Genomic DNA, 17590 nt, shown 5'->3' on the forward strand with positions numbered 1-17590 from the left:
GTCTGACACCTAACAAGTTTGAACTCCCTCTCTTCTCCAGATCTGAATAAAAAGCTACACACTCTTAAGAACACTTCTCCAAATCATAGGAAGTGAAAGCAAATGTTTGCCATAATCCCCAAACAAGAAACAGTTTGCCCAAATGGGATATGTTAAGTTTCATGTGCTTTCCTCTGTTCAAAACAGCACAACAGCAGTAAGCAGCCCAGCTCACATGGGTTCCAGCAAGCAATAAAGGTAAAAGACGCATAAACACAGGAAAGGCAAAGCCTCAATGCCATTACAGCTCAAGCCAGCCCAAAGAGCTTTACACATTTCCAAACCTGAACTAGAGAGCTTGCTCTTTCTTTCTGCCAATGGCTTCAAGCACACCTCCAGTCACCGGCCATACCACCCTCTTTTTTTTTTTTTTTTAACAGGTCCCTTTTTGGCTCAGGAAACAGCACAACATGATCACCTGTGTGAGCAGAACAGGTAACAGCAACAGCCATGTCAGCAGGCAGCAGTGGTGTCTGAGGGTATCATATGGATGTAGTTGTACCCCTAACCCCTTCTTGCCCTCACACAGCCTTTTGGAGTTATCCTTGTTAAGCCAAGTCCAAGGAAAGGCCTCAAACACAGACTTACAAGGCAAGAAATCATATCACAATGCTAAGGCAAGAAATCATTCTTAGTAAATTTTAATCTAAATTTGATCACCTCTTTGCCATGCTGGAAGTTTTGTCTTCCAGCGCATTAGAGCACTCCATCTATATTTAGTCCTGCTAGCTGCACTAGACGGGCTAGATGACGACGAGTCCTTATCCAAGAGAACTGCGCTGGCAGGAGCCAGGGAGGCAGCTTACAGCAAGTCATTTGCCAGTGAAGTGGTTCCCCAAATAGAATGGCTTCAGCTATAAAAACAGCAGAAGGTTTAATGCTCTAATATACAGAGAACTACTTTAAAGTGTGGGCAAGATTCATGTTAGCACTCATCTAAACACCAAGAAGAAAGGCCAGACCTGCAATATGCTCACTCGCAGAAGCCTCATGTATTTAACATGATTCAAGCTTAATACGGGCTAAAGGCCTAAGAAACAGACACTTGAAACCAATACTAATATGCACAAAGACAAGGTAGCTCTTTCCAGATGCACACATCCCTGTATGTTCACTAAGATCCCTTTACCGAAAACTCTTCTGCAGAAAAGCAATTAGATTAGGAATTTTTATTAGTTCAAGTACACAATATTTGTATACAATACCAAAAACCTGGTTTGGTCTTTAGAAAACAAGAGGTCTAGATGTGAAGCAATGCTGTTCGGTACTGCCTGTACACTGTGCCTCAGTCACCTGCCTCAGGTGGAGTTAAACTACTCAACATAACAATAATCGAACCAAGTGTAACAATTGAGACTGAGGAGTCAGGTAGTAACAACTGTTGACTCTCTGCCTGTCAAGGCAGTAGAGAAGGATGGGAGCTCCATCCTGCTATCACATGGATGCACGTCAGCATCGGAATCTATCAGAAAAGTTGGGAGACTTTGGCGTAGTCAGGGGCTGATCACTGGGCTTCACTTCTACGTTGCGGTATTTGCGTATTGGATTTGCCTTGTGAACCTGGAAAAAAAAAGAGAAAAACAAGGACAACATGAAGCAAATGGTTGCAGCTATGATGAAGCTGAAACTTTCAGGTGAGCTGTCAGTGGGACAAAGGTGGGTGTCTGTCTACAGGACTGCCATGCTGCCTAGGGCACTGGAGTGAGCCACCAGGAACATGCACAGCATACTTTGGGATCACAGATTTTACAGAGAGCATCATGCCCCAATGACTACATGTGTACAACTCAAAAAATCAGTCATTTCAGTAGAGCTGCCTTTTTTGTTAGATTGGGTTTTGGTTGTGTGGATTTTTTTTGTTTGTTTTTTAAAGACCAGTTATAAAGTTAATAAGGAGTCAGTTTGCAACAGGGAAACTTGAAAAGACAGTCTCAATGCAGCTCAATACTGACATTAGCCCATTTAGTATATTCACACATCCCTTTGGGTTACTTTACAGCCCCTGTTCAGAAATAGCTCTCTTACCATTTCTTGTCTTAGCTTGGCAACTTCTTCCTTTTCACGCTCTTCTTCCTCCTGCCTGAGCCTCTCTTGACACCTCTCCCGTATGGCTTCTCTATGTGCCAATCGTTTTTCAAATTCTTGCCGCTCTTTAGCTCTCTTTTCTGTCGCCAGCTCAAAGCTTTCAGGAACTACAGAACCAGAAAGGCTCTCTAAGTTCAGAGACAGAGGAAATAAAATCGGTGCAAAGACAGTCAGGTAAAGCAGAGCAGTACTAGTATCAAATGGAAGCCTCCCCCTGGCACGCTTCACCTTGCAAGCGTAGTTAGTAGATAACTCCAGGCTTCGGGAAAAGATAAAGCCTTACACCCAAACGTGAGTAGTGTTAGTGCAGACATTACCCTGTCACAGGTGTAATGTCTGTGACACTCCTTTTCATAGGAGGAAGCAAACACAAAACTGTTAGTACAGAGAAGTTTTTGGCAGGTTCTATACGCTATGAAGCTTTGTCTATCCTAAGCTGTAGATGCCTTCATCTCATTAGAAACAGGAGGAAAAGACTGACAGCTGCTGCAGAAATGCCAGCTGTCTCTGCAGGGAGCCCCTTGCATTCTATTTACCCTTAACCCAAACTTGCACACATCAATCATCTGCCAATTGTAGCATAGCTGTTAAATACAGCTGCCATGTTAGTGCGGGACAGGGGGGCAATGGACAGGAAACTCCCCCAGTCCCTGCGGACACAAGCTGTCAGTGAATTAGTTGATTAAATGCAATGCGCTATTGGCTGCGCTGATAAAAAAAAAAAAAAAAAGAGGCAACAGCCAGTCTAAGCATCATTGCATCAGTTTTGAGTTATCAGCCAAGCCTGCGTGGCAAGCACTTGTAACTGTACCTGATAACTGCTTATTTCCCCTTTTAGGCACAAAAGGCTCCTGGTACACCACTGTGTTAGGCCGAGCTTTAAAACATGCTGCCTCTTTCTGCCTTTTCAAGTCTTCTTCAAGCTGCAACAGAAAAGAGCCCATCAAGTGCCAGGTATATTGAAAAGACCATCTGCCCCCACCCAGACATCAGCACTCCCAGCACTGGAAGAGCCAGGTTGACTTAGATCAAATCATTTGCATAGAAAACTACATTAAAGCCAAAAAGTTGACACTTGTTGCCTGTCAGTTACTTTTCCCAAAAAACAGCCTGAAGAAAGTTTCAGATGACCACTGCGGCATTTGCATAAGTAAAGCAGTATATTATTTATGTGTCAATAAACCCCCAAGCACAGAGGTGGTCAGAAAAGGGATCCAGCTGCACATAGTTACTGCTCAAAAAATACCCTATGGCTGTTCATGCAGTGATGGTAAATCCCATCACTTACCATAAAAGGGAGAAAAAAGCCAGTCCACCAATCCTTAACCCATAGCACAAGCCTCATGCAAAGGACAGAATAATTCATTGCTCAAACTCAGATCCTGGTTCAAGTCAAGTAGGACACTTTCTGAAGTCTATTACAACTCAACTAACAAGCCGCTTTAAGTCTGGTCACACCCATTATCCTTTTCACCTCACCTGCTGTTTCCAGATCTGCAGCTTGGCAGCTCCCCGTTCATCAACCTGCAGATTGAATGGCTCTGGCTGAGTTGGGTTTTTGACCTTCTTTTCTGGCAGCTGAACATGGTCAAAGTAAGGTAGAGGTAATGCCTTGAACTTTGGCACCTGAAAGAAACAACACAAGATATTTCTCCCCTTTTCCTCAAAAGGGCAAAGCTTTGGAAGTTTAATAGCCAACAGCAGGAGGCATGTCCTGCCACACACTTTTTACTTAAGGAGTGGAATCCAAGTTAGCTTTTAGTTCTTACCTCTTCCTTCTGCATCTCTTCTATTTTTTTCTCTTTTTGTATTTGCCGCTCTTTGTCACGGGCATCAAAAGAAAAAGGGCAAACTTCCACGTGCCTCTGCTCTGGCATTTTAGGTTTGAAGGGCACTCCATAATGTCGCATAGGGTTAGCTCTGATCACCGGAACCACCTCTTTTTCCTAAAGGGATATTAGCATTAGGATCTGACACAGCACCAGATTTTTGCAGAAAGATGACAACAAGCCATGAATACTGGGGTTCCTTTCATGAGGGTCACAACAGCATCAAGCAAATACTCTGGACACGGCTAGAATTAGTAATCCTATAAGTACCCATTTACAGGCATGTTCTTCCTCTTCCCAAGCCACTACCAGTTCTAGTACTCATCCAAATTAGTCTAATTCTTTAAGGTCCTCTTCATTACAGGGAAGAGAGAAAGAAGAAAGGACACAATACATTCGAAATCCTGCTCCCCACCTCCAGGGATCTAGAGCAGGGGTCCTCAAAGTACAGCCCGCGGGCCAGATACAGCCCCCCCCCTGCCCCGGGGTCCTCAATCCAGCCCCCAGTATTTAAAGAACCCCCTCGCCCCTTGCCCCACCAGGGATTGGGGGGGGAAAACCAAGCAGCTGCAGATGACTTCCTGCCACTTAATCCGCACGCCGGCCCCCTGTTTAAAAAGTTTGAGGACCCCTGATCTAGAATGACTGTGAGGAGAAGGGTCATGTGCAGTATCTGCCCTTCTCAATAACAGAATAGAGAAGGGCGACGTCCTTTAGAAATCTAAGCAGTTTACTTTCCTCATGCATAGTAGCAACACCTCAGAAACCCTAGTCATTGCCCTCATGTTTAACTTGACTGACTTCATTTTGCATGAGAATTCAGTTTCTGTAAAAATGAATAGCAGCAACCAGATTGCTAGAGGGGAACAGCACAGAGGAAGACTACCATGGGAGGATGTATGGGCTCTGGCTGAGGCCCACAGCACCCTCAGAGCACTGTGCTTGTATTGGCAGCTAGAAAGGTAGGGATCACACCACCAGTGTTTTGGTTACTGCTGACCAGTGCTGGCACAGCATCAAGGCTGTCTCTCCAACCTTCCCCCCCGTCACCAGTAGGCTGGGGGTGGGCAAGATCTTGGGAGGGGACATAGCCAGGACAGCTGACCCAATGGGCTATTCCATACCATATGATATCTGCTTAGATAGAAAAGCTAAGAGAACTGAGGAGGAAGGGGGAGCATCAGTTATTTACTTGTTTGTCTTCCAGAGCAACTGCTACACATACTGAAGGCCTGCTTCTCAGGAAGTGGCTGAACATCTCCTGCTGATGGGAAGTAGAGAATAATCTTTTGTTTTCCTTTGCTTCTGCATGCATAACTTTTGCTATTGCCTCACTAAACTGCCTTGAACTTGACCCACAAGGGTTTTTTTCCATCTTATTCTCTCCCCTGCTGTTCTACTGAGGAAGGGAGTGAGAGCAGCTTGGTGGGCACCTGGTGCCCAGCCAAGGTCAACCCACTACAGAGGAACTGCCTAACAGGAGGGAAGGAGCTAACCAAACCAGGCCACCACACCCAGCTGGCAGAGGTACTGCAGGCTGGCCAAGGCAGTCACCATGGTGGGACCAGAAGGCTTGACTACGGCCTATTCACAACAGTTACCTTTTCATCTCTGCTAGATGTTTGAGTTCTGCTTTTTAAGGTGAAGACTGGAGACTTGGGAACTGTAATAGGAAGCACCTTCTTCTCTGGAACACCCTGTTCAGAAAAGCCAGTAAGGAGTTACTCAGGCCTACGTGCCAAGAAAAAGCGCTAGAGAAACAACCTGACATAGCACAGTACCTACTCATTGCAGTTCTTCCTAATGACAGTGTTTACTGAAGATTATTAAATACATAATACAACATAGCTACAGTTATTTTGAAGCTAATTGCCACCTCAGTCCTAATTCCCAGGTCTGGGTATTACTAAACTTCTTACCACAACATCCTCCAGGATTTTTGTTGGACATGGCCTGGAATGGAATTCAAAGTGCTCTTCCTCCTGCTGCTTCTTACTGTCACGCTCCTGAACCCTTTTTTCAGTTTCTAACTCAAAGCCAATGGGTTGTGTGAGGTCCTTCACAGAAGGTTTCTTGGGCAGGAGTGCTCCACCCTCAAAGATTTTGGGATTGAATTCTTGTGCTTTAAATTTGTACCTACACAGAAAAGACTGAGATCGTCAGCAACATATGGTACATGGCAAGATACAGCTTCTCTCACTGCGTAAAAAAGCAAGTCAGGTACAGAAACAGCTGTGCCACAAAAAGACATTACATAGCGTGCACCTCTAGTTAGCAACTCCTCCTTTGCTTCTGAAATAGCAAGAAGGAAACCTTATGGATTGCTTTCTTGGAAATCCAAAACTTTGTATACAGGAGAGTTTTGAAGTGTATTGCAAGTTGTACTGCAGGCTGTACTGCAATACACTATACCAGGTTTGCTTAACTAATTGTAAACTGTACTCAACCCAGGATCAGCTCTGCTCTCCTAACAGCACTTTCTTCAAAATGAAGAAGCTACTTTTTACACCCCTACAGAGCCATAGGATTATGTTCAAGGTAAATAGATTTTCAATGTTTTTACAATACTCATTCTTTTATGCAAAAAGGGTATTCCTGAGAAGTGATATTTTGGCATCTGAAAGATACTTCCAGTGCAATACAATTCTCACTTGGAGGGCTACAGTAAACCTTTACTTACTGTTTAATTTTCTCAATTTCCTCTGCTTCTAACTCTGCTGTAGTTTTGCAGGTGATAGGTCTGAAGCGCTGCTTCGTCCGAAGCACTGGCGTTTTGGGCTTTGTAAGCCGAGCCTTCACCAACTTTGCTGGAACTGGGCCTATAAATTCAAGTCACAAAGGCTAGCAGTTAATGACAAGGCCTTCAACAGACACAGGCTGTTTGCTTAGTACAGTAGTCAAAGCATCTTTCTTGCTCTTCCACAATCTCTGTGGACAGCCTCCTGGCTGGATGTTGCCAGGACCGCTCACCTTCATCAGATTTCCTGCTCCTCAAATGGTAACGAGAGGGCGTGCGTTTTTGGAATGCTTCCACCTGCTCAGCAAGGGACACATATTCTGATGTGGTTTCTTCAAGTTTTCTTTTGTTTCCCTGGGACAGATTGAAAGGTTTGGGGACAGTGGGTCCCTTCGGCATTTGCACCTGAAGACAAAAAAACTACAGTCATTATGGCCATTTAATACAGGATGTTTTGATAATATTTCCCTTCCCCATTTCATAGTATTTTCTCCTTCCCTTTATCTCAAAGGCAGCAACACTTAGCGTTACACATCAGTCTTAATTGTCTGAACATGCACAAGCTAGTAACATTGGCAAACTGTAAGAAATGGAAGATTAAAGCATAAGTATAATGTCAGATCTTCCAGCCACTAAAGGGCCCCTTTTTCCAAAAGGGGCCTTTGGAGTGCTGCAGCAATGCAGACATGCAGTGAGTGAAGTTACATCTGTACAATGCTTGCCTCTCCTACGGTAACCCTTTGTGGGTTACCAGCAGCGTGTGCATTGCAAAAAGCAGAAAGAAGGTGATGTCAAGAATCAGTCAGCTGACTGCTGGCAACATTCTGGTTCTCACCGGAGAAGGAGGATGCTTTCTCAGTACTGCTGCAAAATCCAGTTCCTTGTACTCGTTCCCAGGCTGGCTTTCTACATGTTTAATTCTATTCTCTGTGCAGAAGTGGAAGTCTATTGGCTTTGTTACTTGACCAGCAGTTCTCTTCACAAGTTGTCCTAAAGACAAAGAACATGAGAGGTCTGGAAGCCTTTTGGAGTGGGGGGAGGATTTGGAGGGGAGTGGGGGGAAAAAAAGCACTTAACTTCTAATAACTTGAATAATTTTTAGAGAATACATCTATAACTTTTCAAAACATGACAAAACCATACAAACCTGCTTCCAGGCAGTTTAGGGGCTGTTCTACATTAAAAGCCACCCAATCTTAATACTTGTTACAAAATCTGGAATATTTGTTTTTAAAGTTTTTTTGCACAGCACTCTCCAGCTTAGCCCAGTACAGCTTCAATTTGCAATTCAGCTAGAGCCCACCTGCTCCAGCAATAGCTGCTTTCAGAGACTCCTCGTTCTTCTTCCGCAGCTCCATAACCTCCTTCTGCAACTGCTGCATCTTTTCCAGCTCCTGTTCCTCTGTGCTCTTCAGCTTGCCAGAAAGATTGGTCCTCCTGCAGAAGCACGTTAGAGACTGAGACATGCCTTCCTGCTTCACTGGTTATTAGCACGATGTCAGTGCAAGGAACACAGTTATCTCCAAATTCATTGCAGGAGCATCACTCTTTATAGAAATTATACTCTTTAGATTTTGTTGGCTCAAGAAAGCCTGCAGCTAACTGGTATTCTGCATACCTATTTGCTGTATGCATGCTTTGCCTATTAGCAAGAACAACTTTTGTTTCAAATTAAAAGCAAAAGCTTTCCTTTGCATAGGTTCAGCTGGTGAAGTACATTTCATCCCAATATTGTTGCCTTGATCCAGTGTTTACTAAATGCGATACCACCGCATGCTAACTTGAAGCTGAAAACACTCTAGCCAGGGCTGTCACCTAAATCAGCTGTGATTAGCACAGACAAGTCACAAGAAAGCTACGTACTTTAGCACTGTTGGCGTGGAGGGCATGGTCAGTTTGCTTTTCCCTTTCCCTGGGGAGCAGGCAGGACCCTGCAGGGGCGCTCTCTTTGCAGATACTTCTGTCAGCTTCTCTCTGCTGCTACAACTAAGGTAACAAGTTATGGCAAGCCGCTCAATTAACTGTGCTCTAAATGAAAGATCACCTGCAGCTCTCACCACCATGCATAACATCCCAACACCTGGTGAATTCTAAGGTACACCAGACCAGCCTTACCTCATCACATGCCCAGGTACAGATCGACTAGTTTGCCCTGGTACTCTAAGGCTGTAGAAGGGAAGACAAATGACTGAGTTTGCAGAACTTAAGCTTTTCTTGAGGAGGTAGATGTGCTGTAGCTCATCTAGGTACAGCAGCATTTGAGAGATTGCACTCCAATTTCCTGACTTCAAGCTTATCACCATAGGGTATCTTAGTGGTTAAACTAATTTGAGAAATATTTTAGCTGCGACTCTTTCATAGCTTATACTTCCTGACAGACAAGCTATGCCAAATTTAAAGCTAGCTGACAGACATCAAGTACGAAGAAGCTTAAGAAACCCAAGCTTGTTTCATTCACATCTCTTATCTCCAAACAGTGTTTCCTTCAGGTCTTACAGCCATTTCTTCCTATTTATGAAACCACTATCAGGAATCAGGCATCAGTCACCTCCCCGTACCCTAACCTTCCAGTGAAAACCCTCGCAGCCATGTGGAAATCCTTTCCAAAGAAACAGTTGCACCGCCTTCCCAGCCCCAAACAGAAGGGCTTTCATGACATACACTCTCATTTTTTTCAGGGGTGGAACCTCTTCCTTGTTAACTTGGGTATCAGCATTTCTTGTCACTTCGATTCCATCCAGCCCTTTATGTTGCTGTGCTTTTCTCTGCTTTGTAGCCTGTCTTCTACCCGCTCTAGAGTAGAACAGAAAATGGAAGTCAGCTTTCCCTAGGTCCAAGACGACACACAATCTGTAAAACACTTCTTATACCAGTGCATCACCTAACTCGAACATACTCCCCTATGCAAATTGTGTTTAACACAAGAATCCAAATGCAGAATGAATTATTTAAGTTTAACAACCCATAAACTTAATATTCTTTGGTATATGAGCACACAGAGCCCCTTGCTTTAATATCAAGAACGAGTTCTGCCCAACTGAGGCAGATATAAACAAAGAAACTTTATAAGCCACATCAGTTTCAGATGTCCTCGCATTCCAGAAGCTCCTAGTGCTGCTGAGTCTCATTTGACAAGTGAGACACTGCATATATTTCCACCCCTAGAGATTGTCCCTCCAGCTTTTCGAGCAGATCAGCTGCCCCAGTACACTATCTCTGCGCTAGAGAACTTCAGACCCATAGGATGACCCAAGAACAGCTAGAACTGCAGATCCTGAGAGCAAGGACCTGCTTAGTTACACCGTCATCGATCTTCATGCAAACTGAACACAAGTATTTCACCTCTGAGAGGCCTTTGCAGGAGCAGCAGCTCTCCAGCTCGTCAGGGATCCAACGATATTCGGAGGAACTGCACTGGCTTGCACACTTTCTGCTTCGTTGTCCTCTTCGGCATGGCTCTCACCTATGAACAGTGACAAATGGCAACTCATATATATACACACACGTAGAAGAATGCTAAAGCAAAACCACACGCGGCCTTGCTAGACAACAACATATGAAGATGGTCCAACAGAAGCCAGAGGCTTTGCATTTTGCCAATGAAAAGTAGGTAAAATTTATTCTCTCCCTCCCCCCACACCATGCCAGCTTACTCATTATTCCTTGTCGTGTGACAGAAGACTGAATAATATCAGGCTTTGAAAAAGCAGTGCTGTTCTGTGAGGCCTGTGCCACATATTCTGCAGGAGGGATGTTCTCTGCATTGGCTTTTTGGTCTGTGAGGAAAGAGAGACTTTCACTGTACATACTACGTTAGGAATTTTTAACAATACCTCAGAGTATCATTATGTTAACAAAGCCCTCTGCCAAGTTACAGATTACAATCAAAATTTAAACACAAAACCAAAAAAACACAACCCCACGCACCATGAACAATGTGGTTAATAAGACTAATCAACAGGCACAGAAGCCAGGCCCAAAACAAGGATCACGCCAAGCACTCATCCAAAGAGAAAACAAATCAGGGAGTTGGAAGCAGCTTACCAAACCAGGCATCTGCTTTGTCTGCCTCATCATCATCATCATCATTCAGAGTTGCAAAGTTGATGCAAGGGTTTGGGACATCAAAGGAATATCTAGATTCTGCACGAGACATCTTCACACCGTTCCCCACGAGTTCACCGCTTGCACTGCTACAGATATTTAGACAACAAGCATTGGTCACTTGTTATGCCAAACCCCAACACAGGTGTCAGCTACATCATGCTCCACCTCTCTTCCCCTGTGTAGTTTCTAAAGACAGACACCAGGACAGCTTTTGGTACATTTTCCTCGCTTGTAATTCACAGCCTTTGGACAAAACACCTCACAAGCAATGCAGTTGGTTATTCTACTGCTGATTGGCAAAGCTAAAGGGATTTTACCACTGCTGACATTTTGATAGTTTTGAACCTGCAAAGATCAAGTTTTGAAGGTTTTCTTTGTACCTGTAGGTGCTAGAATTGTGATTTTTTTTTTAAAAAGGAAGTACAAAGGTTTTTCCAGAGAGCAGCTGGTTTGCCCTTCCCTCCCTCACCACGTGCAGCAAAGAAGAGTTCTTAGCCTTCCCACAAAACAGATTTTGAAGCAAGAACCTGATGATGGGTTGACTCCAGAGCACCGCAAAGCACAGCCTTTCTCCCTCTGAAGGGCTACAAACAAGAACTAATGACACAAATGGCTCTTCTATAGAATAAATGGATTTTCAAAGCAGGAAGAAGTTCTGTAGCATATTGTTACTGGGCAGAAAGTAGGAAGGCGGCCAGCATCAGGACAGCATCCACAGCACTACCCTGAGGCTGGCCAGACTATAAACAAACCAAGCACTGTGACTTCATCAAGATCAGTCCCTGAAGATATTTAGTGGAGCACTGACAGCAGGAGGAGTCCCTGTGTCAACAGGTGATACTAAACTCAAGGGAACAGGAATAAAGCCAACAACAAAGATAAACCCTTAAACTGTAGCAAAACCTTTTGCAAAGGTGTTTTCAAGCTTTTATGATGCCTCGCACAGCTGCAAGGCAAAGCCCTTAAGGATGTGTTACAAAACACTCCCTAAGGAAATCACCTGAACTTTGCTTTTATGAGTCCAACCAACTCTAAATCAGTATATTCTTAATCCACAAAATTTCAGACCTAAACCATCTGTCTTGGCAGACCACACATCATTCAAGCCAGATGGTACGCTCCATAAATAAGAAAATGTTCAAGATTAAATCAAAACAGCATTTAGGAGGTACCACTGCTGTTTACAGTCACCAGCCCTCCTTCCTGAAGATGGCTGCACCGAGAAGCCTTCAGCTCCCCAGCACAGAATTGCAATAGTTAAGGGGAAGAATGTCATTACAGAAACTTCAGCTACAGGACTGTGAAGATGTCAAGATAGGACCCAAAGAAGGCACACAGAAGAACTGGAGCCAAAACTAACTGTAACTGAGCTCAAGACATGGCTGGAATCAAATGCTTTCCTAGCGCCTTTAATCAAGATAGGGTTTCTGTCAACACTATCCACTTTTTTAAAAATCAAATGCGTCATCTGCATTCCCCCCTCACCCTCCCCAGGCAGTCCATCGAGCTGGAGCTCCTGGCATCATGTTTCACAGCTGCTTGTGTCCACTGCTACGCTGCTGCAGCTTTTTACTGTGTAAAGTCCATATTCTTTCATAGCATCAGCACCCTCACCACCAACCTCTTCTCTCTCCCCTCCCTCCATGCCAGATAGAAGCAAATAGTCACGAGAAGAAAGGGAGCCTATCAATGCCACAGTTTCATACTCCAAGTTTCTTGAAAGAGCCGGTGGGGAGGTAAGTGTCATCATGACTGAGCTGCAGAGTGTCCATTTCAGTCAGATGAACTCACAGCATCCGCTTTTCAAATCCCTACGTATCATCAGTCCTGCGCAGGACAGGATTTACTGTGAAGCAGCAGTTCACTAAAAGGCATCTCGCTCCTCTACCCATTGACTCTGCTTGGGCCTGAGCTTCGGTCAGCGAGGAACTTGACGGCGATTTATCACTATGATATGTCCACTGCGATGCTTCTGCAACTGAAAGGCTCAGCCAAGCACAGCCCAAGGCCTGCTGCCCACTACCCTGAGGTGTTTTAAAACACCCAATTGTGATTTTGACAGTAGGACCACTATTATCTCAATCTTTTCTTTAAAGACAGGAAGCAAAATTCTTTCTCTCCACTGTAGCACTCTTCCACCAGAAGTGAGGTGCAGAATTTTCCTCTCATTAATAAGGATGCTGCATAACTAGCGGGCAGTGTGTACATTTACCAGATCATGGTTACAGGCACACCGTAATCCTATATAACTACAGCATCGATTTAAAGGGTAGCCCTGCTCTCCCCAACATCCACCACCTTCTATGTCAACACTAGTGTTTACAGAGCTTCTCAGCAAGCCAGCCAGGAACCCTCATCCCTGTTCTGCAGGCTCCGCTTTCACATGGAAGGCAGAGAATCTGGCTCTCTTGCTTTCAAAAATAGACCAAATTCCTTTGGTAAAAGTTACTGCCCACCTAAAACCTTAATTCTCTTTCTAGATCTGCTCCTCTCACTGACCTAAGCATGCCTCACACAGCCACAGCCCCATACAGTTTCTGCATGGAGCAGCACAGCCAAACCCACAAAGAGGAATACACGGCAGGTTTCTCTGACATCAGGTTTCTTCTGAATAACTACACTGTGGCACGTTCCAGAAGAGTGCCTTGGCCTGCTTTAGATTCATTAGCTTTGAGAAAGGATTAAGTTAAATTGGAACGAGCATTCCTATCCCAGAATAAGACTGATCCAACAGCAAGTGCAATAGGTATTTGGGAATAACTTCACACCCCGCTCTAATCCAAATTAGCTTTAAAATGCTGACACAATTCCATCACAGATGTGCTCAGGGTCTTTTTCTCAATGTAGTAGTTAATTTCTTGCCAAAAGCATTTAGGCCAGACAAGGCTGGGGAGGAGTAACTCCAAGACCTATGCAGTACTGCCCTAGCTGCAGTAAGTGAAACTCGGCACCAAGTGCATCATAAGGATGCACTTCACACTTATGACCTAACCAAAAGAGCCTCTTATTTTTAGACCAGCAAACCCAGGCTGACAGTCGTCAGGCAATACAGTGACAGCACCCACTGCGTGGGACAAAAGGTCCTCCCAGCAGTACAGGGCTTTGTGTCAGAGAGAGAAAGCACCACTCCAAGATGAGAAATTAGAGGTCAGAAGGAGAGAGGCTGGAGGAGTCTGGGTTTAGGAAAGCAGCAAGGAAACAGGCGGGAAGAGGGTGCAGAGAAGATCTGTTCTTTCTCGCCCACTTGCAATGTAATTTAGATAAGCCCCTGCACAACTTGAGGTGACACTATCACAACACACCACTGGAGCTTCATAAGCTACAGATGCTATTTCCTGCAAATCCCAACAGGATCAGAACATGGAAAAAAATAGTACCAGATACACAAAAAAGATATTCCAAGTTGCATCAGCACATACCTGAAGCCAGTTGATCTGTATGCCTCAAAACCAAAGATGGACAATCAGGAATAAGCAAGAGAAGCTTCCCCAAGGCCAGGAAAGTTGCATGGCAATGTGCTGCAGTAATTCCGGTGCCTTCTGCTGGGCATTCAACACCAGCTGCCATTTAAACACAGGACACTGCACTAACCAGGCAACTCATTTAATTCAGTCCGGCAGCTTCTTTATTGTCCTACAACCCGAAGCTTTCTGTTGTTTTTATAGAGACAATAAATCCATACAAAGTTCCTAGATGCTTTTCAGGGGTTAATAGATAAATCTGATCATTATAAAGGGCTGGAAGCTGCCTCTCTATAGGCACAGTCCTGTCACCACCACCTCATAGGAAGCTATCCCACCACAAAGCCTCCACCTGAACTACTTGAGCACAATGCCAGCAACCACCAGAAGTCATCCTTGCTCTTCCCTGAGCAAGGTTAAGCAAACACTTTAACAAATTCTGGATCTACAGCTTCTCCTTCCTCTCTGGTGCTCCTCACTCAACGCTCAAGTGTACTTTTCTGCAGCAAAGAATCAACGCTGAATTTATCATCCCAGACACGGGATAGAGGCAACAGTGCTGTTCTATCATATAATACTGAAAATGGGAGACAAAGCCTTTAGGCAGGCAATAGGTGTGCACAGAGCACACTGCAGACCGCCTTGATCTGCCATCATTAACCTACAGCAAAAGGAGCAAGGTGCTGAAGCAGCAGCTTTCCTCCCAAGCAGCCTTTGCTCTGCTAACAGCCCAGACCCACCTCCCTTCCAACAGCCCAAAATAAACAGCCCTGACATTCTCTGCAGATCCCACAAGTTTTAGAAGACAGGACATTCTGAGAATAGCTGCTCAAGGAAAAGTAAATTATTTTTAGCCAGTCTAACCTCAACTTATTGCTAGATTAAGTTGAAGCGCCTCTAGTTTAAAAAAAGCACTGTATAAAAATAGCTAACAATGCATTTACTGTTACTTAGGCCAGGTTTTGCCTGGTTTTCTTCCCTCCTTTTCCCAGGAAGCACGATTTGGTTTGATAAGTAGTAACATAGTTTTTCTGAGCTCCAAAATTAAGATGCATACTTCTTCAGGTTTTGAGCAGTGCATGTGAATGAACAGTTAAGGACACAGCGTAGCACTGGCATTGGCACAGCACTCTGGGTTGTATTTCATTGGGAAATATGTAATTTCATTGTCAGATGTTGTGATTGTTTGAAGACTGGCATCTCAACATGAAAGTTTATTTTACTCATGAGGCAGCTACCCCATCATAAGGCTTATTTCAGTATTATAAACCTATCTCAAGAGAGGGAGTGAAACAGAGCAAGGTCTTAAAAAGATTAGTCAGGATGAATATGGTACAATGCTCTGGGTGATGCTCGGTTTGTGTTGAGGTAAGACAGACGCCGACACACTGGGAACCTGAAGGAGATGAGGAGACCATGAGTCAGGAGATCGTTGAACAAAGAAAGTTCAGAAGTTCAAGGGAGGAAGATTGAGCGACCCCCAAGACTGAGGCCTAAGAATGGAACGACCACCAAAAAATTCCCCCAAGAGATGATTCTAGGGCTCCGCCTCAAGCTCCCCTAAACCCCATTGATTATGAATATGATTATTAGATGTCGAAATAAAATGAATGTGTATGTAAAGATGTTGTAACCTCTCACTTAAACTGTATAGGTTACCTGACTTTTCACTGAAAACTTCGCAGCTAGTCTGCCCGGTGCACAGCGGCTAGCTCCCCAGCGTTGCACGAAATAAATACCTTCGCTGTTTGAAGACAAAATTTATCCCCGAGCAATTACTCTGTGCCGCTTGGGCATCAGGAGCCCTTCGCCGCGGCGGCTCCCCCCGCCACCAGGCCCCCGCCCTGAGGCCAGCCCCAGGCTCCGGCTCCCGCGGGGGCTGCGACCAGCCCTCGGGATTCAGGCCCGCACACGGGGCTCCGAGCGCCACCCTGCCCTCCCGTCATCGCGGCGGACGGCGGCAAAACCGGCTCCGCGCACGGGCTAAGCGCCCCCATCCACTTTCCACCATTTCCCAGCCGCACCCTCGGCCCCATGGTGCTGCGAGAGGCTGAGGCCGCGTTACCGATACGTGGCTCGGAGCAGGCCCGCGGCCCCCACATCCAGGGAGACCCGACAGGAACCCAGGGAAGGGCTGCGGCCCAGCGTCCGGTAACGGCGTCTTCCAGGGAAGGGGCGAAGCCAAGAACCACCTCGCAGCAAGGGTAACCCACTCACCTCAGCGCCGCGGCCGCCCTACGCGGCGCCTCCGTCTGCCACCGTTAACGGATTTCAAACCGCGATCATGGGTACAAACCGACCAATCAAACGCCCCGGGCACGCCCTCAGTGCGTGCCGATTGGACGAACCGCCAGGAGGTCAGAAAACCCGGATAAGGCAACCCCACCCCTCACGGCTTGTTGACCGCAAGGGCTGACGGGAAACGTAGTGCTCGAGCGCACCCGGCGCACTTGGGAGGCGGGACGCAAACTACAACTCCCATAACGTACACCGTGGAACGCGCGCAGCCAGTCAGACGAGGCGGCGCTTTGAGTGTTGTTTGGAGCGGCCTACCAGCTGCCGGCAGGCGGGTTCCCCAAGCGGGACGGGGCGGCGGGGGGCCGCTGCCTGCACGCAGCCGGGCCCAGGCGGCCTCGGCAGCGGTGGCAGCAGCCGCCCGGGCACGAGCCCGCCGCAGCCGGGCCCTGGTACCGCGGCTGTACCTCGGGTGGTCGCTGGAGCTCTAGATTGCGGCTTCGAGTACGCACGTAGCAGGCTTCCCGTCGCTCGTGTCCTCGATCAAGCACAGGCGGCCTGCCTGCACCCCCAAAGCCCTGCCCGACCTCCTCCTGCCGCCAGCTGTCTCACCAGATCAGCTCCTCCGGCTGCCTGAGCCAGGGAAGGTGGCTCCCACTGCCCGCCCCTTCTGGTGAGCATAGCTGGGCTCCCAGCAGCTGGCAGAAAGTGCCCTGTACGCAGTGACGCTACCTGCCCCAAATCCTGCATAAAGCTCCCCGTGGCAGCGACACTTGGAGAAGGACGGATAAGAAGCCGCTAACGGGGGGGAACTCGGCCACAGCTACCTGCACCTCATAGCGTTGCCCTAAGCGCAGGGGTACCGCAGGCTCCCGGAGCACCGTGGGGACACAAAAATATCACACGTTAAATCCAAACCGCTGTAAGACAGGCGGCCGTGGCAGCGGGCCCTATCGTACCCGCTCGCCGTGGCAGGGGCAGAGACCAGAACCCCCAGGGTAACGCCGCACCCCAGGCCGCGGCGGCCCCTTCCAGGCCCCGGCAAAAGCGACAGGGGGCGCCAGAGCCCAGCGTGCCACCCGGCGCCCCTGCGCGTG

General features: G+C 46.5%; 1 protein-coding gene across 12 annotated transcripts; it reads right to left on the reverse strand.

Annotated features, from left to right (window-relative positions):
• Nucleotides 1–1193: 1193 nt before the first annotated feature.
• TPX2 (TPX2 microtubule nucleation factor) lies at nucleotides 1194–17473 on the reverse strand. 12 transcript variants are annotated; one of them, XM_040609770.1, is made up of 20 exons: nucleotides 16330–16526; nucleotides 14217–15654; nucleotides 10735–10883; nucleotides 10344–10466; nucleotides 10033–10153; nucleotides 9352–9483; nucleotides 8806–8856; nucleotides 8554–8676; nucleotides 7994–8127; nucleotides 7526–7680; nucleotides 6924–7095; nucleotides 6634–6772; nucleotides 5873–6089; nucleotides 5555–5650; nucleotides 5146–5217; nucleotides 3894–4070; nucleotides 3604–3750; nucleotides 2936–3047; nucleotides 2065–2252; nucleotides 1194–1599 (listed from the first exon to the last, which is right to left on the reverse strand). In XM_040609770.1, exons 3-20 carry the CDS (start codon nucleotides 10844–10846, stop codon nucleotides 1489–1491), a joined length of 2382 nt encoding a protein of 793 aa, XP_040465704.1. In that variant the 5' UTR covers nucleotides 10847–10883; nucleotides 14217–15654; nucleotides 16330–16526; the 3' UTR covers nucleotides 1194–1488. The 12 variants fall into 12 exon arrangements, with proteins under 12 accessions (XP_040465704.1, XP_040465693.1, XP_040465694.1 ...); XM_040609759.1 differs by lacking the exons at nucleotides 14217–15654; nucleotides 16330–16526 and adding an exon at nucleotides 17453–17473 and having other exon boundaries at nucleotides 5146–5214; XM_040609760.1 differs by lacking the exons at nucleotides 14217–15654; nucleotides 16330–16526 and adding an exon at nucleotides 17453–17473 and having other exon boundaries at nucleotides 2065–2231.
• Nucleotides 17474–17590: the final 117 nt, after the last annotated feature.

The sequence above is a fragment of the Falco naumanni genome, chromosome 10, assembly GCF_017639655.2.
Source record: "Falco naumanni isolate bFalNau1 chromosome 10, bFalNau1.pat, whole genome shotgun sequence".
Classification (NCBI taxonomy): domain Eukaryota; kingdom Metazoa; phylum Chordata; class Aves; order Falconiformes; family Falconidae; genus Falco; species Falco naumanni.

What these genes read in the sequence shown, in the direction of transcription:
- TPX2 (XM_040609758.1), bottom strand. Translation starts at nt 10,846, where the DNA reads ATGTCTCGTGCAGAATCTAGATATTCCTTTGATGTCCCAAACCCTTGC. An exon ending in AGCAGCTATTGCTGGAGCAG is followed by an intron (nt 7,681 to 7,993) that starts GTGGGCTCTAGC and finishes CTTTGTCTTTAG; the next exon opens with GACAACTTGTGAAGAGAACT. An exon ending in GAAAGCATCCTCCTTCTCCG is followed by an intron (nt 7,096 to 7,525) that starts GTGAGAACCAGA and finishes TTTTGTCTTCAG; the next exon opens with GTGCAAATGCCGAAGGGACC.